Genomic DNA, 17,637 nt, shown 5'->3' with positions numbered 1-17,637 from the left:
TAAATACATGCGTGTGTATTTATATATAAATAATAAATATACAGTACACACACCTAGATTATGTAAACAAAACTTATTTTGGATGTGATTAATCGTTTGACAGCATTAATACATACACATAAATAATAAAATCTTTAAATATACAGTATATTTTACATAACCCTGGTAAAAAAAAAAAGAAATAAATTCCCTCCAGTACCTACTGATGATCAGGAACATACAGTAAGAACTGAAGATCAATTTAGAAACCAGTTCTAGCAGTAAGCCCACCCTACTCTCCCTTTAGTGTGTTTTGAAAGGCCTTTACGGTACAGATACGTATCTACAGCTCTCAGAAAGGTATCATCATTCTTTGTAAACCGACCATCCAAACAATTACGGCAAATGTTGCGTGAAGACAATATGCCATCCTTGTTCTACCTCCCAGAAGTTTGGAGGCTATCTGAAGTGTCCTGTTGTAACCCCAGCTTGTCTTGGTTTGAATTAATGGCTTTCAACACTTTCTAATTTCAGCATTTAAGAGGAGATCAAGAGTGAAAATCCTACCCACCCCCTCTGTTTACCTCAGTGCAACAGCTGAGTGATGTGAGACGACAGCTGTAGGTCAGACGTGTCATTTCTCTCGTAGTGCCACTGCTAATGCACTGAAGACTTTAATGCAGCTGTAATGAGGATAGCAACAGGCACTGAGCCCTGCGACTCACAGCTGATGAGATGAAAAGAGCAGCAGCGGTCTTAAGCTTCCATGAAAAAGAGACTGCGGTAAGAGACATGCAGGCTACTTCATCAAAGCAATTACACTACTTCAAAACTATTTACGCCACTTTTTGGTCTGAGGTCCAAGACCACCAAACTATTTAAGCCATTTAGCTGCCTGAAACCAAACGAGGCAGTTGTGGGGAAAAAAAAGTTATTGCACGATTTCCAATTCCAATTTAAATATTTAAGGAAATAAAATAAAAATTAGTAATTTACATTCAACATCCCTTAAGCTCACTATATTCAATGTTTTTTTTTTTAAATACATTGATTTTTAAAATTTTTTTTATTAATTCTATTCGAATATTACAATTGCACATTACTTTGTTTTTCCAATTTTCTAAATATGTAATGAAACCACCAATGAACCATCTTTGTTACTTTATTGTAATATTCTTTTTTTTCCTCCAAAAAAAAATGTAAATTGCCTCCTTTGTCCCTTCATCAAAACATGAACTCTAATATCATTAATAAAATAAGAATAACAGCATTAACTGACAGTCAATTATACTGTGAAACCTACTGAATCCTGAGAAACAAAAACACAAATAAAAAATTTAAATGAAAAAGAAATAAAAACAAATGGGCTTAAACATAATAATAATAATGACAATAAAACATAACATTGTAAATAATCATTAAAATAAATTAATAAAATAAAAAAACACATTATTGAAGGAATTTAAAAACTATCGTAACTATCGTAAAAATTTCCAAAGCTGTGAGCTTTCAGTTTTCTGGCACTGTTGCAGATCTTCTCCACCTCTGTCAAATCTGTGAGTTTGTTAATGCTCTCCTCATTCCCCTCGTTCAAAATGTCCCAAAAGTCTTTTCCTTTACTTTTTGTTCTTTCTGTGCATGTGGATGCTTTCACATCTCTAGCTTGGTCCAGTTTTCCTCTTTGACTTGAACAAGTCATCCAGGATGGATGTGTCACCTATTAGGTCGGTGATTTGGGAGGAGCTGCTGGTCTGAGTTGAGCTTGATGCAACACAACCATCTGTGGAGACGCAAGATGACCATATAAGGTGTTCCTTGTCCTTGAAATGTGAGGAAGTAGCAATGTTGGTTTTACTTTCTTCTACTGGTGCACAGCTCCTTTGAGGAACATGTCCAGAAGTTGATGATGAGAATTTGTCTGAGGAGGACATCTTAACTTTGTTTGTGAGGTCTGCACTGCAATGCAGGTGAACCTCAGAGGTTTCTGTTTCACCCACTTTCTTTTTCTTTGATGTTTTTCTTCCATCCTCAACCTCAGGGGTTGGTACCTCAACTTGAGGTTTAAGAGGGGAGTTTGGGTGGGCTCTTTTTGAGGTAGGTCTTTGTCTGGCTTTATACGGAGGTGAAGGTGAGGTGGGCGGCTCTGGTTCGATGGGTTTAGGAAAGGTCTTTCTGATGATGTTCTTAAATTCAGGGCTCTTCTGGCTGTAGAAGCTCCGTAATCGGCCCAGTCTCTGCTCCGAATCGTTCTTCAGAATCTCTTCAGCAAAATCACGCACAGAGTCGAATCCAAAGAACTGAGCCATGTCTTCTAACTGCTGTCTGCAAGACCAAATGAATTCCATATGAATATTTTTTTTTTAAATCTATTTAAAATACATATGCCAACTTCATAAAAAAGTACTCTTTGTATACATGTTGGTTTCAATACATGAATAGAGTCAAACCATGTGACATTTTACAACCTGAACTAACTTTGTCATGTCCTAAAAAGGTCATATCTTTTATATTTTAAGAGACTTATGGACATTGACACACAGTCATGAGGGTCTACAGGGCTCTTCATATATCATTTCCTTTTTTTCCCCTGAATGTTTCTGCAATTTGGTTAGACCACACAACTTGGAATTTGAAATATTAATAAGTAGTTTAGTTAAAAACTGAGTATATTGTAGTGTTCTAAGAGATCGTTTTATACTCCATGCATTGCAAAATACAGGCAGGGAGCAAGTTTATGACAGTCTGTATATCATATCTTTAAACCACAACCCATAAGTTACAACATAATAAGAACCAGAAGATCTGCTTAATGCTAAAAGCTACAAAACACGTGACATAAAATATGCTCTTAAAGGGCGAGTTCAGCCAAAATTAAATACTCTGTCATCATGTTGTCTTGACTTTTATTCTTATGTGGAACATAATTTGTTTTTTTTAATAAATCTCCAAATGTTGGATTTTTTTTTTTGACAATGATTTGGAAATCAATGCTAGCCAAAACTGTTTGGTAACCAACCAGTAGAAATAAAGTCATACAGGCTTGCAATGATATACAGGGGAGTGAGTAACTGAATTTTGGGGTGATCTATCCCTTTAATATAAATTCAATGACTAACCAAAAAATTCAACATTTTAAAAGCCCATTTTTAAAGCATAAGACAACAAATTCAGCGTTAGTGTCTTTAAGGAAAACCTCTTAGTAATTTGAAACTGAAAGAGCTCAAAAGCTGCTTGTGGCGTAACTTCTAATGGTGGTTGCCACCCTTTGTGGTTTCAAAGCAAAAGCTATCTATGAAGCAAAACCCTTAAGTATGTGTCTGTGTGGAGCTGAATCACATTACAGCAGTTCATCAAGGAAAAGAGTATATACTTGTGTGTATGAGTGTGTTTTCACCATTACATGAACAAACGGTACATTTACGAGACTGTACTGAGGAGAAAAGCAGAATAAAGAGGGGGTTTTGCTCATGACTTGGGAAACGGGTGGGTGAGAGGGCTCTGGGGTGGTCTTCCCTCACTCCTGCAGCCCCGGGGGCCAGGCGGGGGCAGCACACCATAGCTGTGGGGAAAACTGGCACATGGCCCTGCGCTACCAGGAAATTCCTCTCACTGACTTGCTGTTCTAGTGTTTGTGTTTTCAGCCCAATTGACACGATTATTTGCTTTGTGTGGAGTTGATGGCGAGTCGGATCCTTGTGTGAGGAGAAAAGCAAAGTATTTTGGAGCAGAGAATAGAGTTACCTGCACATGCTACTGGGTGTCTCGCCCACTATGACAGTGACATTTTTCTGGCGGTAAGAAGTTTTGATGTTGTGTTTGACCGGATGTTCATTGTGGGGTCTGCCATATTCCTGCAGTGTCTGACCTCCATCAACGTGATCTGTGAGTACGGGATCAGATGACTGGGTCTACAACAATAAAAACAAGAGTGTTAGAATTGGGCTCTAAAAATTATTTAACAAATCTTTCACCAAAAATCTGGATTCTTTCTCTAATAATTCTGAATTGATCAACCAAAAAATTATATCTGAAACTAATGTTAATAATTATATAATATTGAAAATAATACAAAGGACAAAACATTACCAACACAGAAAAATGTCATGCTGTGTGCAATGCTGAAAACTAGCACTTTTCAGAGCTGCATTTGCATTAATTTTAAACAGCTGAAGACAAATCATTCTACTTTCATGCAGTGGTTCCAGCACCACAGAGCTCAATCTCCTGTACCACAGTGAGAGAAATTATATTTTACAGGAATTATGATTTTCCAGCCCGAGCATAATCTAATAAAAGATATGACAAAATAATACAAAATTTTTAAATTAGCATGTTCTTTTAATTAATCACTCTGAACATTTTTTTTTATTACATTTTACGTTGTTTGTCTCAATCAGTCTGATGAATCTTTCACCAAATGGAGCAGTTCCTGGATCAACATTTGACTCACTCACTGAACAGCGGTTTTATTTTCAGTCAAGTCTGGCAGGAAATTCAGAAGTTTTGTGTAATTCGGGATTGTAAAGAGTGTTGTTATGTTGTTCATATGATAACATATACTACAAAATTTATTTTAATAAATTATATTTTTGTAGTTGCACTGAAATAATGTATGCAAAAGTGTGAAAATTGTTACTGAAATTGTGGTGTGCAAAAAATAAAGCATGATTGTGACAACGTACTTAAACACACATTTTATATATATATATATATATATATATATATATATATATATATATATATATACACGCATATATATAAAAAAAAAAATTGAAACCTCTGATGAGTCCGGAAGCTGGTTTGCAAGAAGCTGCGAGTGCTTGTTGAGTTCAAACACATCTCGTATGGCAGCGTGACTCAGGCGGTCTTCTGCTCTGCTGGAGCCCACTACCTTCTGATTAGAGTGGGTGTAGCTCACGTGTTGAAGTCCACCTGTCAAAATATGTTCAGGTATATTACATTGTATCTCAAAATGACTTCAATCTTCTCCAAAAGGTCCAAATTTGTCATGTTTGTTTTTTGACTAAAACAACACCGAGAACTCTGATGTAATTGTTAATAATTATTTTTGTTTATTGTTATTTGGTTGCTGCAAATTATCTGTGATTTTCTTAAATGACTGTTATTTGATTAAATCTATTTCTGGATTATTTCATTATATATTCTGTGTGTGATGATTTGTAAAAATCAAAAAAAATATATTAAATATACAAGACGATTCCCAATAAATAGTCCAATTTATTAGTTCTACCTAATAATGAGGCCAGTGTTCCAGTGTTTTCTTCATCTCTGGATTGGGTTTTGTCAGATCCTGATGTTTGCCTTGAGTTTCGGCTCTTTATGCCCAAAGATTTTTTAATAGAGTTGTCCCTCCCAGAGGACCATCTGTCAGCTGATTTATTGTCCTGAGGAGAAGGACCCTTCATACATCTCATGCCTTCCTGGGGAACTTCATCTTCTGAAGAGCTAAAACTTTCATCTTCAGATTTTTTTTCTGCAAACTTCACCCTTTTGTGAGAGCGATTCTTGCTAGCAGTCATGCTGTCTTTGTTGTGTTTATGTGAACTTGTAGAAAGGAGCTCAAGGGTCTGCTGATTTTTTCCTGTTGTTTACCATCAATGACTCCCTCCAACCTTTCCTTGGATTCAATGAACTGATCCCGTGTCTTAGATGTTTGTCCCTTAATCATGGTGGGGTTTTTCACAGTAGTCCTCATCCTGACTCGACTACTAGAGTCCTCGTCACTGTCCGTCTCCTGCCGTTCTCTCTGAGCCATTTGTCTCTGGAGCAGACCATACAGGCCTATATTGCTAATGCAGGTAGCACCAATTCCACCCTCTTCTCCTGTGTGTGCTCCTGAGGGCCTGGGCAAGCAGGGATCTTCATCCTCACTTGCACTGCTGAAGTCCAACACCCCAGCGGGTTTAAACCCAGCACCAGCATCTGCTGATTGAAGATCCTGAAGTGAATCGAGAAGGTCTGTTAGTTTTATGCTGGAGATGGTTTGTTTAATGATTATTTGTATATAAATATGAAATATAAAGATACGAAAGCTTCTTGAGTTGCTTTTCAAACAGGTGTTGTAGCTTTATTTTGACTTTGAAGTTTTTGATCATTTTTATTTGTTCCTTTTTATTATTTACAGTAAATCTCCATTTTTGTTATATCTCAATTTATTTTGTATTTGTAACCAAAAATGTGTATATATTGATCAAAAGTCTGCAAACTATATATATGCTATATTTTAACATATTTATACAATTTATTTCCCGTTTTTCCATAATATACACACAATAGCATTCTGCTATCGCTATTGAACAATATAAACTGTTATATTTAAGCTAGTGGTCTAAACTGAATGTAATCTGGAAAATAAAATATAAAATAAAAACAAAAAACGACTTTCTACGGTTTCATCTTTGCTAAATGCAAAAATTTAACTGAAATGCTGCAAAAATAGAAAAGTCATATTTGACTATTTATATTTAAGCCAATTCAGATTGAAATTTATATAACCATTTTTAATCAATAACACCTCAAACACATCAAATGCATCTTTACCACACTTCGATATTGACATCCAGTTTTCAGCAAAACATTGACTTCGACAAGCCGCGGCGCTGTAGTCAGCAGCCATCTTCTTCAGAAAAACAATGTGTGAGGTTCTTTCCAGAAGAACAATTAGATAAGGCCTCTGCTGAGTAAATAAATGTGGTATAGATAGTACGTTTCTGTGTGGTCTTCACCATTGGGCTTGAGAGGGGGTTGATTATGACCATGTGTTTGCCTGTCATGCCGTGGGAACAGATGGATGATGGAAAAGAAGAGGGGAGGGATGGGTGGGAAAAAGAAACGCTTCAGACACGGGTCTGTGAAAGGGTGAGTACTCACTGGCTCCTACAACCTCTCATCCAGAGCTTGAGTTCTGGCCGTCATGATCTCCACCTCCACTCGGCCCTCTCTCTGTGAACCAAACATGCGATTTCCATCATGTCAATGAGAAGGAATTCATTTCATATAAACAGTTCATTAAAGGAATGTCATTAGGGATATGATGAAACCCTTTAGATAGCATCCATATGGTCCTCAGAACCTCTGAATTACAAATCCACAATCTGCACTAAAAATCCACATTAATATCACAAGACTAGGGCAGCAACAACCAACTGATGTCATTTACAGATATATACAGGAGTGGAAAGTGGAGTTAGAGAGCGTGTACCATTGCAATGTTTTTGTCTTTTTACCTCCAGTATGCGGTGGGTAAGACAGGTGCCATCAGTCTGCAGACGAAAAAGGTTTCGGATGCCAAACAGCTCTCCTGCCTGGCCGTCGGTTCCCTGAACAGCCTCAAAGTAGCGTCTAGCATTCTCCTGGCCTATGACTGATGACCGAAGTTGCTGTCAAAAAAATCAAGGAGAAAAAAAACTTTAGTGTTATTATTTTATATAATTTTAGTGCAAGGACGAGGGAGCTACAACTATAAGAACATTTTATTAATAAAATTGTTATATTTTTAAAATTATTAATATTATGCACCCAGTTATATCTGCATTCACCTTTGATGCACAGTATTACGTCCATTTTTTATGAACATACCTGTTTATAAATCTGGCGCAGGTAAATGATCTCCTCTACTGTTCCTAAAGAGATAAGTCTAAAAACAGTCACATCCCTGCACTGGCCAATACGATACACCCTGTAAATGAAAACAGAAAGAATCACAGGTCTTATTGGGATCTTGATAAATTCCATACAACTTGGGTTAAATGTTGGGTTGCCATTCAAAAGTTTGAGGTTGGTAAAAAAAATTAAAAGACTTCTCTTATGCTCATCAAGGCTGCATTTATTTAAACAAAATACAGTGAAAATCTTGTGAAATATTATTACAATATAAAACAACTGTCTTTCATTTTATATTTTAAAATGTATTGTTCCTGTGATTGCAAAGCTGAATTTTTAACAGCAATTACTCCAGTATTCTGTGTCACATGATCCTTCAGAAATCTTTCATATATGCAGATTTCGTGCTCAAGAAACATTTCTTACTATTAGCAATGTTGAAAAGCAGTTGTTATGCTTAATATTTTTATGGAAACCGTTACATTTTTCAAGGACTCTTTAATAAATAAAAAGTTCAAAAGAAAAGCATTATTTGAAATTATTTAGCAAAATCTTTTAAATTAATACAAGAGTATTAATTTCTTTCAATCTTTTGAACAGTAGTATATATACTGGTGCAGAATTTTGAGCATGATTGTCAGTATTCATTACATAGTACTTCATCTTTCTGGCATGCTGTTGTGAATATGTAAATACCTAATTTTATGACTATTTTCTCACCTGTCAATAGCCTGAAGATCATTGGCAGGATTCCATGTTGGATCAAACAACACAACAACATTCGCTCCAACAAAGTTGAGACCAAGCCCACCCACCCTAGAGAAGAAACATGAGGATCAAAGTCATTATGAATCATGTTGTCGTAAATATATGTGAGATCTTGTAAATAACAGGCATAACGAAACATAACGTCTGAAGCTACACTCACAAGGTAGACACCAGACATAGGTTGACATCCCGAGAGCTGTTGAACTCTTTCACTATCTTAACTCGGTCCTTAGACTTGGTGTTTCCATCCAGTCTGTGGTACTCCAGACCCTCGGCCATACAATAGCTTTCTAGAACATCTAACAGCTGTTAAAATATAAAGAAAGGTTTGTTTTAATTCAAATTAGGACTAGCAATCAATTATAATTAATCCCATGTATATGATTTGATAGACACAGGAAAAAATCTTTTTAAATATGTCATTTATTAAACTAATATTTGTAACCACCTCACCTTGGTGGAGAGAGAGAAGAGTAGAACCTTGTCTTTCTTTGCGATAAAGTGGTTGAGTAGCTTTTGCAGAACCTGAAACAGGAAGAAAAACAGGACATGCTTCCCAAAATGATGACTGGTGCAAAGACAATCTTGCTTATCATAACATGTGAAAACACAAAGGTTTTCATTTAAATAGTAATGAGAAAACGGGAACTAACACGTCAGTCAGCGGCCACTGGGTAGAGATTAACAGAGCGGGCTGTGTCTATTCTTTCTATTGCTGATGTTTCAGAAACCAGCGCCCATTCGTGTGAGGATGCCAGTAACTCAGCATCTGCCAATAACAGCACCCTCAAGATGCTCCGGCTAAAGGGAGGGGGGAAACCTTTGAAAGGAAGGCCTGAAGAAACGCTAAATACTGTCCTTGTTATTTCTCAAGGAAGTGTATCCACAGCCTGCGAGGGAAGACAGCTTCAGGGCCAGTGCTAGCCACAAGAGGGTTTATTAATCTCCATATTGCCAAGGAAAAATCCAGAATGGACTGGAAATGAAGATATCTTGGCAGAGCAACTTTTCTATGCTGTTCGTTTGAAGCTTGAGCACCCCTGATGCTAATAACTGTAACATGCCACAAAAAATGTATGTGTAAGTTGCATGTTACAGTTCTTAGCATCATACGCTTAGGATTCAACAATGAGCATGAGATTCATTGATCTTGTACATCCCTTTTTATGTCTTGAAAAACTAAAACAATGTGTTGTCACCAAGACAACGTGTTGAAAACTACAAACCAATTAGTAATTTTTTCATCATATGCAAATGTTTTCCAGCTCATTTGTTTACGAACTTAGTTACGTTATAATTCTATAGTTTCCAGCATATTTTCATTTTGTAAAGAAAATTTTAAATTAAAATGAAACACTGAGCTTTAACATCAAAATTGGAGGAAAGGTTAATTAATTACAGCTCTATAATATGTACCTCCCCCCTTTTTCAAGGGACCATAGGGAATTGGACAGTTGACTCAAAAGCCGTTTCGTGGACAGTCATGGGCTATTCCTTGTTATTTTCTACATCAATTAAGCAGGTAAAGGGTCTGGAGTTGATTCTAAGTGTGTCATTTACATTTGGAAGCTGTTGCTGTGAACCCACATCATGCAGTCAAATGATCTCTCCATACAAGTGAAACAGACAATTGTTAGTCTTCAAAAACAAAACGAATCCATCAGATAGATGGCAGGAACATTAGGAGTTGCCAAATCAACAGTTTGGTACATTCTGGAAAAAAAAAAAAAAAAAAGAATGCACATGTGATCTCAGCAACATAAAAAGACCTGGACATCCATGGAGGACAACAGTGATGGATGATCGGAGGATCCTATCCATGGTAAAGAAAAACCCTTTCACAACATCCAGCCAAGGGAAGAACACTCTCCAGGAGATAGGTGTGTCACTGTCAAAGTCTACAATCAAGAGCAGACTTCACGAGGGCAAATACAGAGGGTTCACCACAAGGTGCAAACAAGGCCAGATTAGACTTTGCCAAAAAACACCTAAAAAAAGCCAGATCACTTCTGGAAAAGCATTCTTTGGACCACTGAAATTAAGATCAACCTGTGTACCAGAACAATGGGAAGAAAAAAGTATGGCGAAGGCTTGAAACAGCTCATGATCCAAAGCATACAACATCATCTGTGAAACATGGTGGAGCAGCGTGATGGCATGAACGTGCATGGCTTCCAGTGGCACTGGGTTTCTAGTGTTTAGTGATGACATGACAGAGGAAAGATGCCGCCAGAAGAATTTTGAAGTGTATAGGGATATACTCTCTGCTCAGATTCAGCCAAATGCAACAAAGTTGATTGGATGGCGCTTCACAGTACACGTGGAATTGACTCAAAACATACAGCAAAAGCAACCCAGGAGTTTTTGAAGGAAAAAAAGTGGAATATTCTTCTTCAACCCGACTGAGTATGCATTTCACTTCCTGAAGACAAAACTACAAGCAGAAAGACCCACAAACAAACAACAACTGAAGCCAGCTACAAGGCTTGGCAAAGCATCATAAAAGAAGAAACCCAGTCTTTGGTGATGTCCATGAGTTACAGACTTAGTTAAGGCAGTCATTGCCTGCAAAGGATTCTCAACAAAATATTAAAAATTAACATTTTATTTATTTGTCCAATTACATTTGAGCCCCTGAAAATGGAGGACTGTGTAAAAAAATGGTTGTAATTCCTAAGCATTTTGTTATATTTTTGTTAAACCCCTTGAATTAAAGCTTAAAGTCTGCACTACAATGTCATCTTGATTGTTTTATTTTAATTCTATTCTGGCGGCATACAGAGCCGAAATTATGAAAATTGTGTCAGTGTCCAAATATATATGGACCTAACTGTATATCAGAATCAGAATGAGCTTTATTGGCCAAGTATGTTTACACATACGAGGAATTTTGTTTTAGTATATATACTGCATATACTGTGTGTGTGTTTGTGTGTGTGCGTGTGTTTGTTTTTTCAAATTGACTTTAATGAAAATTAAATATTAAAATAAAATAATAAAAAAATTAACATACAATTATTGTGATACAGCTGGTTCTTACTCTAAGAAAAATGCCTCACCTTCATTTTTCCACTGTACATGGGGTCAGACATTGCTTCAAAGGCTGCTTGTTTGCACCTCCCTGTGAAATCTGGAAATTTCCTAAAAACTTGTTCACAAATGGCTGTCACATATTTTTCCTGGGGTTGGGAAGAAAAAAAAAAAAAAAAAAAAAACATTTACAGAAAAATAAAGATAATGATGATAAAGATGACATGTACTTGACCAACAGAGTGTATTTGAGCAATTACAAAATTACTACATGATACATACTGTACAAATCAAACCTCATAATAGTTTCAACACAAAATGAAATAACTTGTGTTTCAAAACCTAGTAAACTGCCTACAAAAGCTGTGACCTTCTAAGTCACCATCCAAATCAAAATGCAACACAAGTACATCAATTAGGGTTAAAAATAGTAATGCTTTCTGAGTGGCTCACCAGTCCATAACACACCACAATTCCTCCAGGTTGTTCTGAAGGATTGTTCCTGTCAGTCCAACCCTCAGTTTACATCTCATGCCCTTCATGGCCTGAGTGATCTGGGACTTTGGGTTCTTTATTTTGTGAGCTTCATCAACGATAACGGCAGCCCAATCAATACTGCATAAAACCAAGTGAGACATTATATTGTGTAAAAGATGCTTTTCAATTGCAAAGAAAGGCAGAAAAAGAATATGTTAAAAACTATAATGAACCATGAACTAAGGCAGTAGCCATTGTACAATATACTAAAGGCAACTAAAATACAATACCGTGCAAAGGTTTGGGGTCAGTAGGATTTTTAAAAAGAAATGAATGGGTTTTCTTTTAGCAATGATGCATTAACGTGATCAAAAGTGACAGTAAAAATAAAATAAAAAATTAAATATATTAAAAGGGAAAATAGAAAACCTAAAATTAGTGGGAGTTTTTTTTCTTTCTTTTTTTATTATAGCCTTGTTGAGCATAAGAGAACATGACGTGACACGGTAACTCGGTAATAAAAACAGTAATAAAATATGTTGCATAAACAATAAAAAAAACATCACTTAGTAGCTATAATGTACCTGTTAAACTGGTCCAAACAGAGCCTTAGGGTCTCATAAGTTGTAAGAGCAATCTCACATCTCCCTCTCTGCACACGTGCTAATTCTTCATCCTTCCTCACACCATGCACGACCACCACTCTGAAATGACCCCACGTGTCTAACTCATCCTTCCAGTTGTAGAGAAGAGAGAGTGGAGCCACAATGAGGAAAATCTGAAAAGAAAAAAACACAAAAGAAAGGGCTTTTAATGGAGTTTTATGCAATAGAAAATCATCTAATAAGGAAATATTAGATCTGACATTCATAATACCTTCTGAACTTGTTCGGATGGCTTCTGTGACAGCAAAAACTGTGGCTTATTGTTTTCGACGTCTTTCCATGTACCTGTTTTCCGCAGAACTGAAGCCAGGAAGCTGATGACCTAAAGGAAAGAGGAAAATGAGCAATCCTTAAAAGGTTTAATCTATACATTGTAATATGCATATTATTTACATACCTGAATAGTCTTTCCAAGACCCATGTCATCACCCAAAATGCATCCTCTAGATTTGGCATAGTTATGATAGATGAATTTTATGCCTTCTCGCTGGTAGTCACGTAAATAACGATTGATGGTGTATGGAACTTTTAAGTCACTTCCTGAAATGGCTCAGAAGGACCTGGTGGCGTCTGGTTACTGTGAAAGAGAGGTCTCTCATCCTCAAACTGAGGAAGAGAGGTTCTGGCATCCTGGCGCTTTGTAAATGAGCCTTCCTCCATCTCCACAGAGCAAGCGTCCACATCAATGCAGGTGCTAACTAGATAAAGTCTTATTTAGCTGTGACAGGCTTCTCCTTTGGAGCAGCACAAAAGTCATCTACATTTAACATTTGTACATTTAACCTGCAAACACACAAAAACGAATACCATTGAAATCATATCAGGCTGAAAGGTTAAAGGTAAATTTAAAGAATAGACCAGACATAATGAAAACTTTTTTTCCATACAATGACAGTGAATGCTGACTGAGACCGTCATGCTACCTTTTGTGAAGACAAAACGAAAGCAAGCCATACAGTTTAGGAACAACATGAAAATTAGTAAATGATAGAATTTTAGGGTGAACTATCCCTGAATTAAGTTACGTTGCATGATGCTGTGACACGAATCAATTCACTAACGTTAGATATTTGTAAACAGACAGGTATAACGCGACTGTGATAATTACTTTGATTACGTGTTACTTTGTTTTGATTTAAGCATTCTCCACGCGTTTCGATCGCTTTAAATCGCTGTTCATTTGCTAAGTTACACAGTGGAAGTCAGTTTAGTCTTACCATCATGAATTCATTTTAGTCTCGCTGTAGTTTCTGGGATGATCATGTATTTCTTGTAGTGCGAACTATGAAGATATTTGAGTTACTGAGATAAATAAGTAGTTTTCCCTCTGCGTGTACAACGTATTTGGTTTCATTCTCGTCTACTTGCATCGTGCTGCATACAGCGTTTATTTATCTATTTGTGTGTTGAGAGCAGCACTTTCCGTACAAGCGATAAGAGTAAAGTACAATAAAATAATTAAATTACATAGTTAATGAATGAACTAAGACCAAATATATTTCAGCTCTTAATATTTATTCTGTTAGGGGCAGCTTACAAAGTTAACTAAAAATAATAATGTCAAATTATTTGTAACAAACCCCTGACACAGATGTTAGTAACAGAGAGTTGGTGTTTATTTGAACAGGTGAGTAACCACGGTAGTGCAGAGGTGACTGGAGGTGAGTGGCTGGACAAGGAAGGCTTGTTAGATGAAGGTGACTGGTCTAATGAGCTTGGTCCTTTCTTCCACAGGTATTGGATGCAGACAGTACGGGGAGATTCCTGGAGCACACTGATCACGGAGACGGAGAAGCACCCGGCTGCAGCCTGCAGATTGAGGCGGGGCTGCACCTGGGGCGGGGCTGCACGTGTCGCCCCGCCCACAATGCTTCTCATTGGTTAGTGGCAAAGTAATGACGTAGATCGAGGCGGAGCTGCAACTGGGGCGGGGCTGCACATCTCGTCCCACCTACAAGGGTTCTCATTGGTTAGTGGCGTCAAGTCATTACGTCGATTCTAGCGGTTTTTCATTTACGTTCTTCTTGGCTGCATGGTGAGTACAGGCGAGCTACGTCTCTTGTCTAATTTGTTTAATTACAATTTTTAATTCTGAAGTGCCGTTTAGTGTGTTGTTAAAAGGAAATGTAAAGTAGTTTCAAAATAAAATCGCATAACTTTACTCACTCAGCCATGTCACGCAAGGTATAAAGGTCTGCTTTTAAATAACCAGGTCTGCGTTTCCCAAAAGCATGGCATAATGCTGCCTTCACGTTCTATCGGAAATTTTATAATTCTCACTATTGAAGTTGTAATTACGAGCTCATCCCATTAAGGTTTTGGAATGGGAGGGCGTTCATGTGCAATATTTACGAGAGCACTTGAAGGCAGCATTAGAAAGTTAGTGTGTGGTTTTAGTGGGATTATGAATTTGATATAGTGTTCCCAAAATAAGCCCCTTAAAAATAAATACAGTGGCAAAACTGAACCAGCAGAAGTAATATAGGACAAGTTCAAATTAACAATGGCTATACAAATTTATTGTTTTTCTGTGAATAAAATGATTAAATGTTAATTATTTAGATATTATTATAATAATATCTAAATAATATCTAATACTGATTCTCTGTATTTCCTTCTGTTTGCAGATCCTTGTCATTGTCATCCCCACCCCTCCATCTCTCCTCTTTTTTTGTTGTTCCTCAATTTATAACCCAAAGGCTCTTTTAAGATCCATTACCCCTTGCAAAAATGCACAAAACGGTGTTAAGCAAGGGGGAATGTGAGCAGTATTTAAAAAGCTGCACTAGTGAGTGCCCATTCTGCAGTTACTCCAGTATGCCAGAACTGATGTATTATCACATCAAAAATCACTTTCAGTGGGCAGTTCAACATCATGGTGAGTTTAACTGTCTTTTGCTTATCTCACTTTATTTAAAGTATAATATGGTGCTGAACCAGCCAGCAATGCACTGTGCATGCTTCGGATTTAATTGCTTGTGAATTTGTAGAAGAATATTTAATTTTAAGGTTCAGGTAAACTTAATTTTCTGCATTGCGCGCATTGACCATGGGTCTTTGTTGCTGAAATCACAAATAAATGTGCTTGCACATGGATGGTGCTGATGAAAATTCTGTCTTGCGACTGTCCACTGTCCAGAGCAAAATGCAAACAAGTGAAGGTTAAATTTAGGCAATTTTCAACAAACTTATTTTCTTTTGTTTGCCCTTTCAGATTTCACCATTTTAAAATGTCGGGCAAAGTCCCACTTTCACTGCTGCTATTGTTCAGCGACTGTAATAACTCGGGCAAATTTGCTGAAGCACATTGCCACCCATGCTTCACCACCAACCCAGCCTCGGTCTTCCTCGGCCCAGCAGACGCCGCCTCAGTCCTCCTCGGTCCAGCAGACGCAGCCTCAGTCCTCCTCGGTCCAGCAGATGCCGCAGACGCAGCCTCAGTCCTCCTCGGTCCAGCAGAGGCCGCCTCAGTCCTCCTCGGTCCAGCAGAGGCCGCCTCAGTCCTCCTCGGTCCAGCAGATGCCGCAGACGCAGCCTCAGTCTTCCTCGGTCCAGCAGACGCAGCCCCAGTCTTCCTCGGTCCAGCAGACGCAGCCCCAGTCTTCCTCGGTCCATAAGGCCTCATGAGTATAAGGTTGACTTTAAGTAATCTTGCTTCTTGCTTTTTCTAAAGCACTGGCATGGCTAACATAATCTTAGATGTGCATATGAAAGAGTTCTGTTTTGTGTGTGTTTTTGGATACAGGTGTTGTGAACTGGGGAAAATGGAGTGAAACATCAAAGGCTGAATTGCGGGTGCCTTTTGAAAATAAAGAGTGTAACACCTGTAAAACCTTGTTCAAATCCTGCTCAGGTTTTAAAGGTAATGGGAAGCGTGGTTACCTGAGAGGATGCTACGACAGCATAGAGGACCCAGACTGCTGTTTCATGTGCCAGTAAAGTGTATAAAGAAGGAAGGTTTAATGATTAAAGGAGATTAAGTAATAAAGGAAGAAAGTGTGTAAAGGATGTTCATGTTTAACCAGACATTTATATGTACAAAAAGATGTGTTATATACAAATGTACAAATTTCACCTTTCTTTATCAGAATTAAACCGTTTCATACCTAAATAAATAATTGTCTTGGCATGTTATTCATATACAAACAATGCTGATATTTTTACCATAAGATTTTCATTATCAAGTAAATCCATAAATTATTAATTTGGTAACAATATGGTTCATTAGTTAACATGAACTAATAATGAACTGCACTTATACAGTTAACTAACATGAACAAACAATAAACAACAGTATTTTCAATAACTAATGTAAACAAAGATTAGTAAATACAATAACAATTGTATTGCTCATGGTTGTAGTTCATGTTAGTTAATACATTACTGTTTAATGAACCTTTTTGTAAAGTGTTACCATTAATTTTAATAACATCTTAAGGCATGACACTTGCTGAGAATATTTAACTTTTATTTAAATGTTAATAATACATGTAACAGTAAAGCATATACTGAAATTAAAATAAAAAACGACCATAAATAACTTGTAAGTGGTAAATGACCAATACACATGAATAGAAATAACTTAAACTTAAGTTGTAAATAAACTATATTTGTTGGCATTGCGACTGCAATGAAGTCAAAAGCAGTAATTGGATTCTTGCTTGGAAATGTACATAAAATGAAATGTTTTCCAAAGATTAACAAATTTACAATGTATTGTTTAATACTATATAAATTTACCAGGTATAAGTAATTAACGGGTTCACAGGTTTGTTTTATATAATTATGTATTGCTACCAATTATGTTTCAACCGCATTTCCTGTTTACCGCGGCGTCGACGTCATTACTTTGCCACTAACCAATGAGAAGCATTGTGGGCGGGGCGACACGTGCAGCCCCGCCCCAGGTGCAGCCCCGCCTCGATCTGCAGGCTGCAGCCGGGTGTACTTGGAGAGACGCCCAATCTGGCAGGAGAGGAACACACAGGAGGTAAGTAGCAGAGGGCAAGTTTCAATTGCATATACTCAGCGAGCCGATGTCTTGGCGAGAAGTCCACTTCGTTGTGTACGAGATCGGACGCTGGAGTGAATGGAG

At 37.3% G+C, this 17,637-nt stretch overlaps 1 protein-coding gene and 1 pseudogene across 3 annotated transcripts; one reads left to right on the top strand and one right to left on the bottom strand.

Annotated features, from left to right (window-relative positions):
* Nucleotides 1-1,193: 1,193 nt before the first annotated feature.
* LOC306849088 (DNA excision repair protein ERCC-6-like 2) lies at nucleotides 1,194-13,886 on the bottom strand (annotated as a pseudogene). Its single transcript, XR_013786028.1, has 17 exons — nucleotides 13,760-13,886; nucleotides 12,940-13,325; nucleotides 12,754-12,864; nucleotides 12,462-12,655; nucleotides 11,854-12,015; nucleotides 11,669-11,681; nucleotides 11,430-11,549; nucleotides 8,824-8,895; nucleotides 8,531-8,676; nucleotides 8,323-8,418; nucleotides 7,579-7,678; nucleotides 7,227-7,379; nucleotides 6,871-6,942; nucleotides 5,231-5,938; nucleotides 4,757-4,911; nucleotides 3,721-3,887; nucleotides 1,194-2,301 (listed from the first exon to the last, which is right to left on the bottom strand). The product of XR_013786028.1 is annotated as a DNA excision repair protein ERCC-6-like 2 (transcript).
* Nucleotides 13,887-14,447: 561 nt separating this feature from the next.
* Nucleotides 14,448-16,654, top strand: LOC306849245 (uncharacterized protein). 2 transcript variants are annotated; one of them, XM_079384140.1, is made up of 4 exons: nucleotides 14,448-14,577; nucleotides 15,170-15,420; nucleotides 15,757-16,176; nucleotides 16,288-16,650. In XM_079384140.1, the coding sequence occupies exons 2-3, from the start codon at nucleotides 15,273-15,275 to the stop codon at nucleotides 16,167-16,169; spliced, it is 561 nt and encodes a 186-aa protein (XP_079240266.1). In that variant the 5' UTR covers nucleotides 14,448-14,577; nucleotides 15,170-15,272; the 3' UTR covers nucleotides 16,170-16,176; nucleotides 16,288-16,650. The 2 variants fall into 2 exon arrangements, with proteins under 2 accessions (XP_079240266.1, XP_079240265.1); XM_079384139.1 differs by having other exon boundaries at nucleotides 15,757-16,654.
* The last annotated feature ends 983 nt before the right edge of the window (nucleotides 16,655-17,637 follow it).

The sequence above is a fragment of the Barbus barbus genome (assembly GCF_936440315.1).
Source record: "Barbus barbus genome assembly, chromosome: 29".
In the NCBI taxonomy this organism is placed as follows: domain Eukaryota; kingdom Metazoa; phylum Chordata; class Actinopteri; order Cypriniformes; family Cyprinidae; genus Barbus; species Barbus barbus.
Note: the sequence above shows the minus strand (reverse complement) of the source record. Positions and strands in the feature narration are given on the sequence as shown.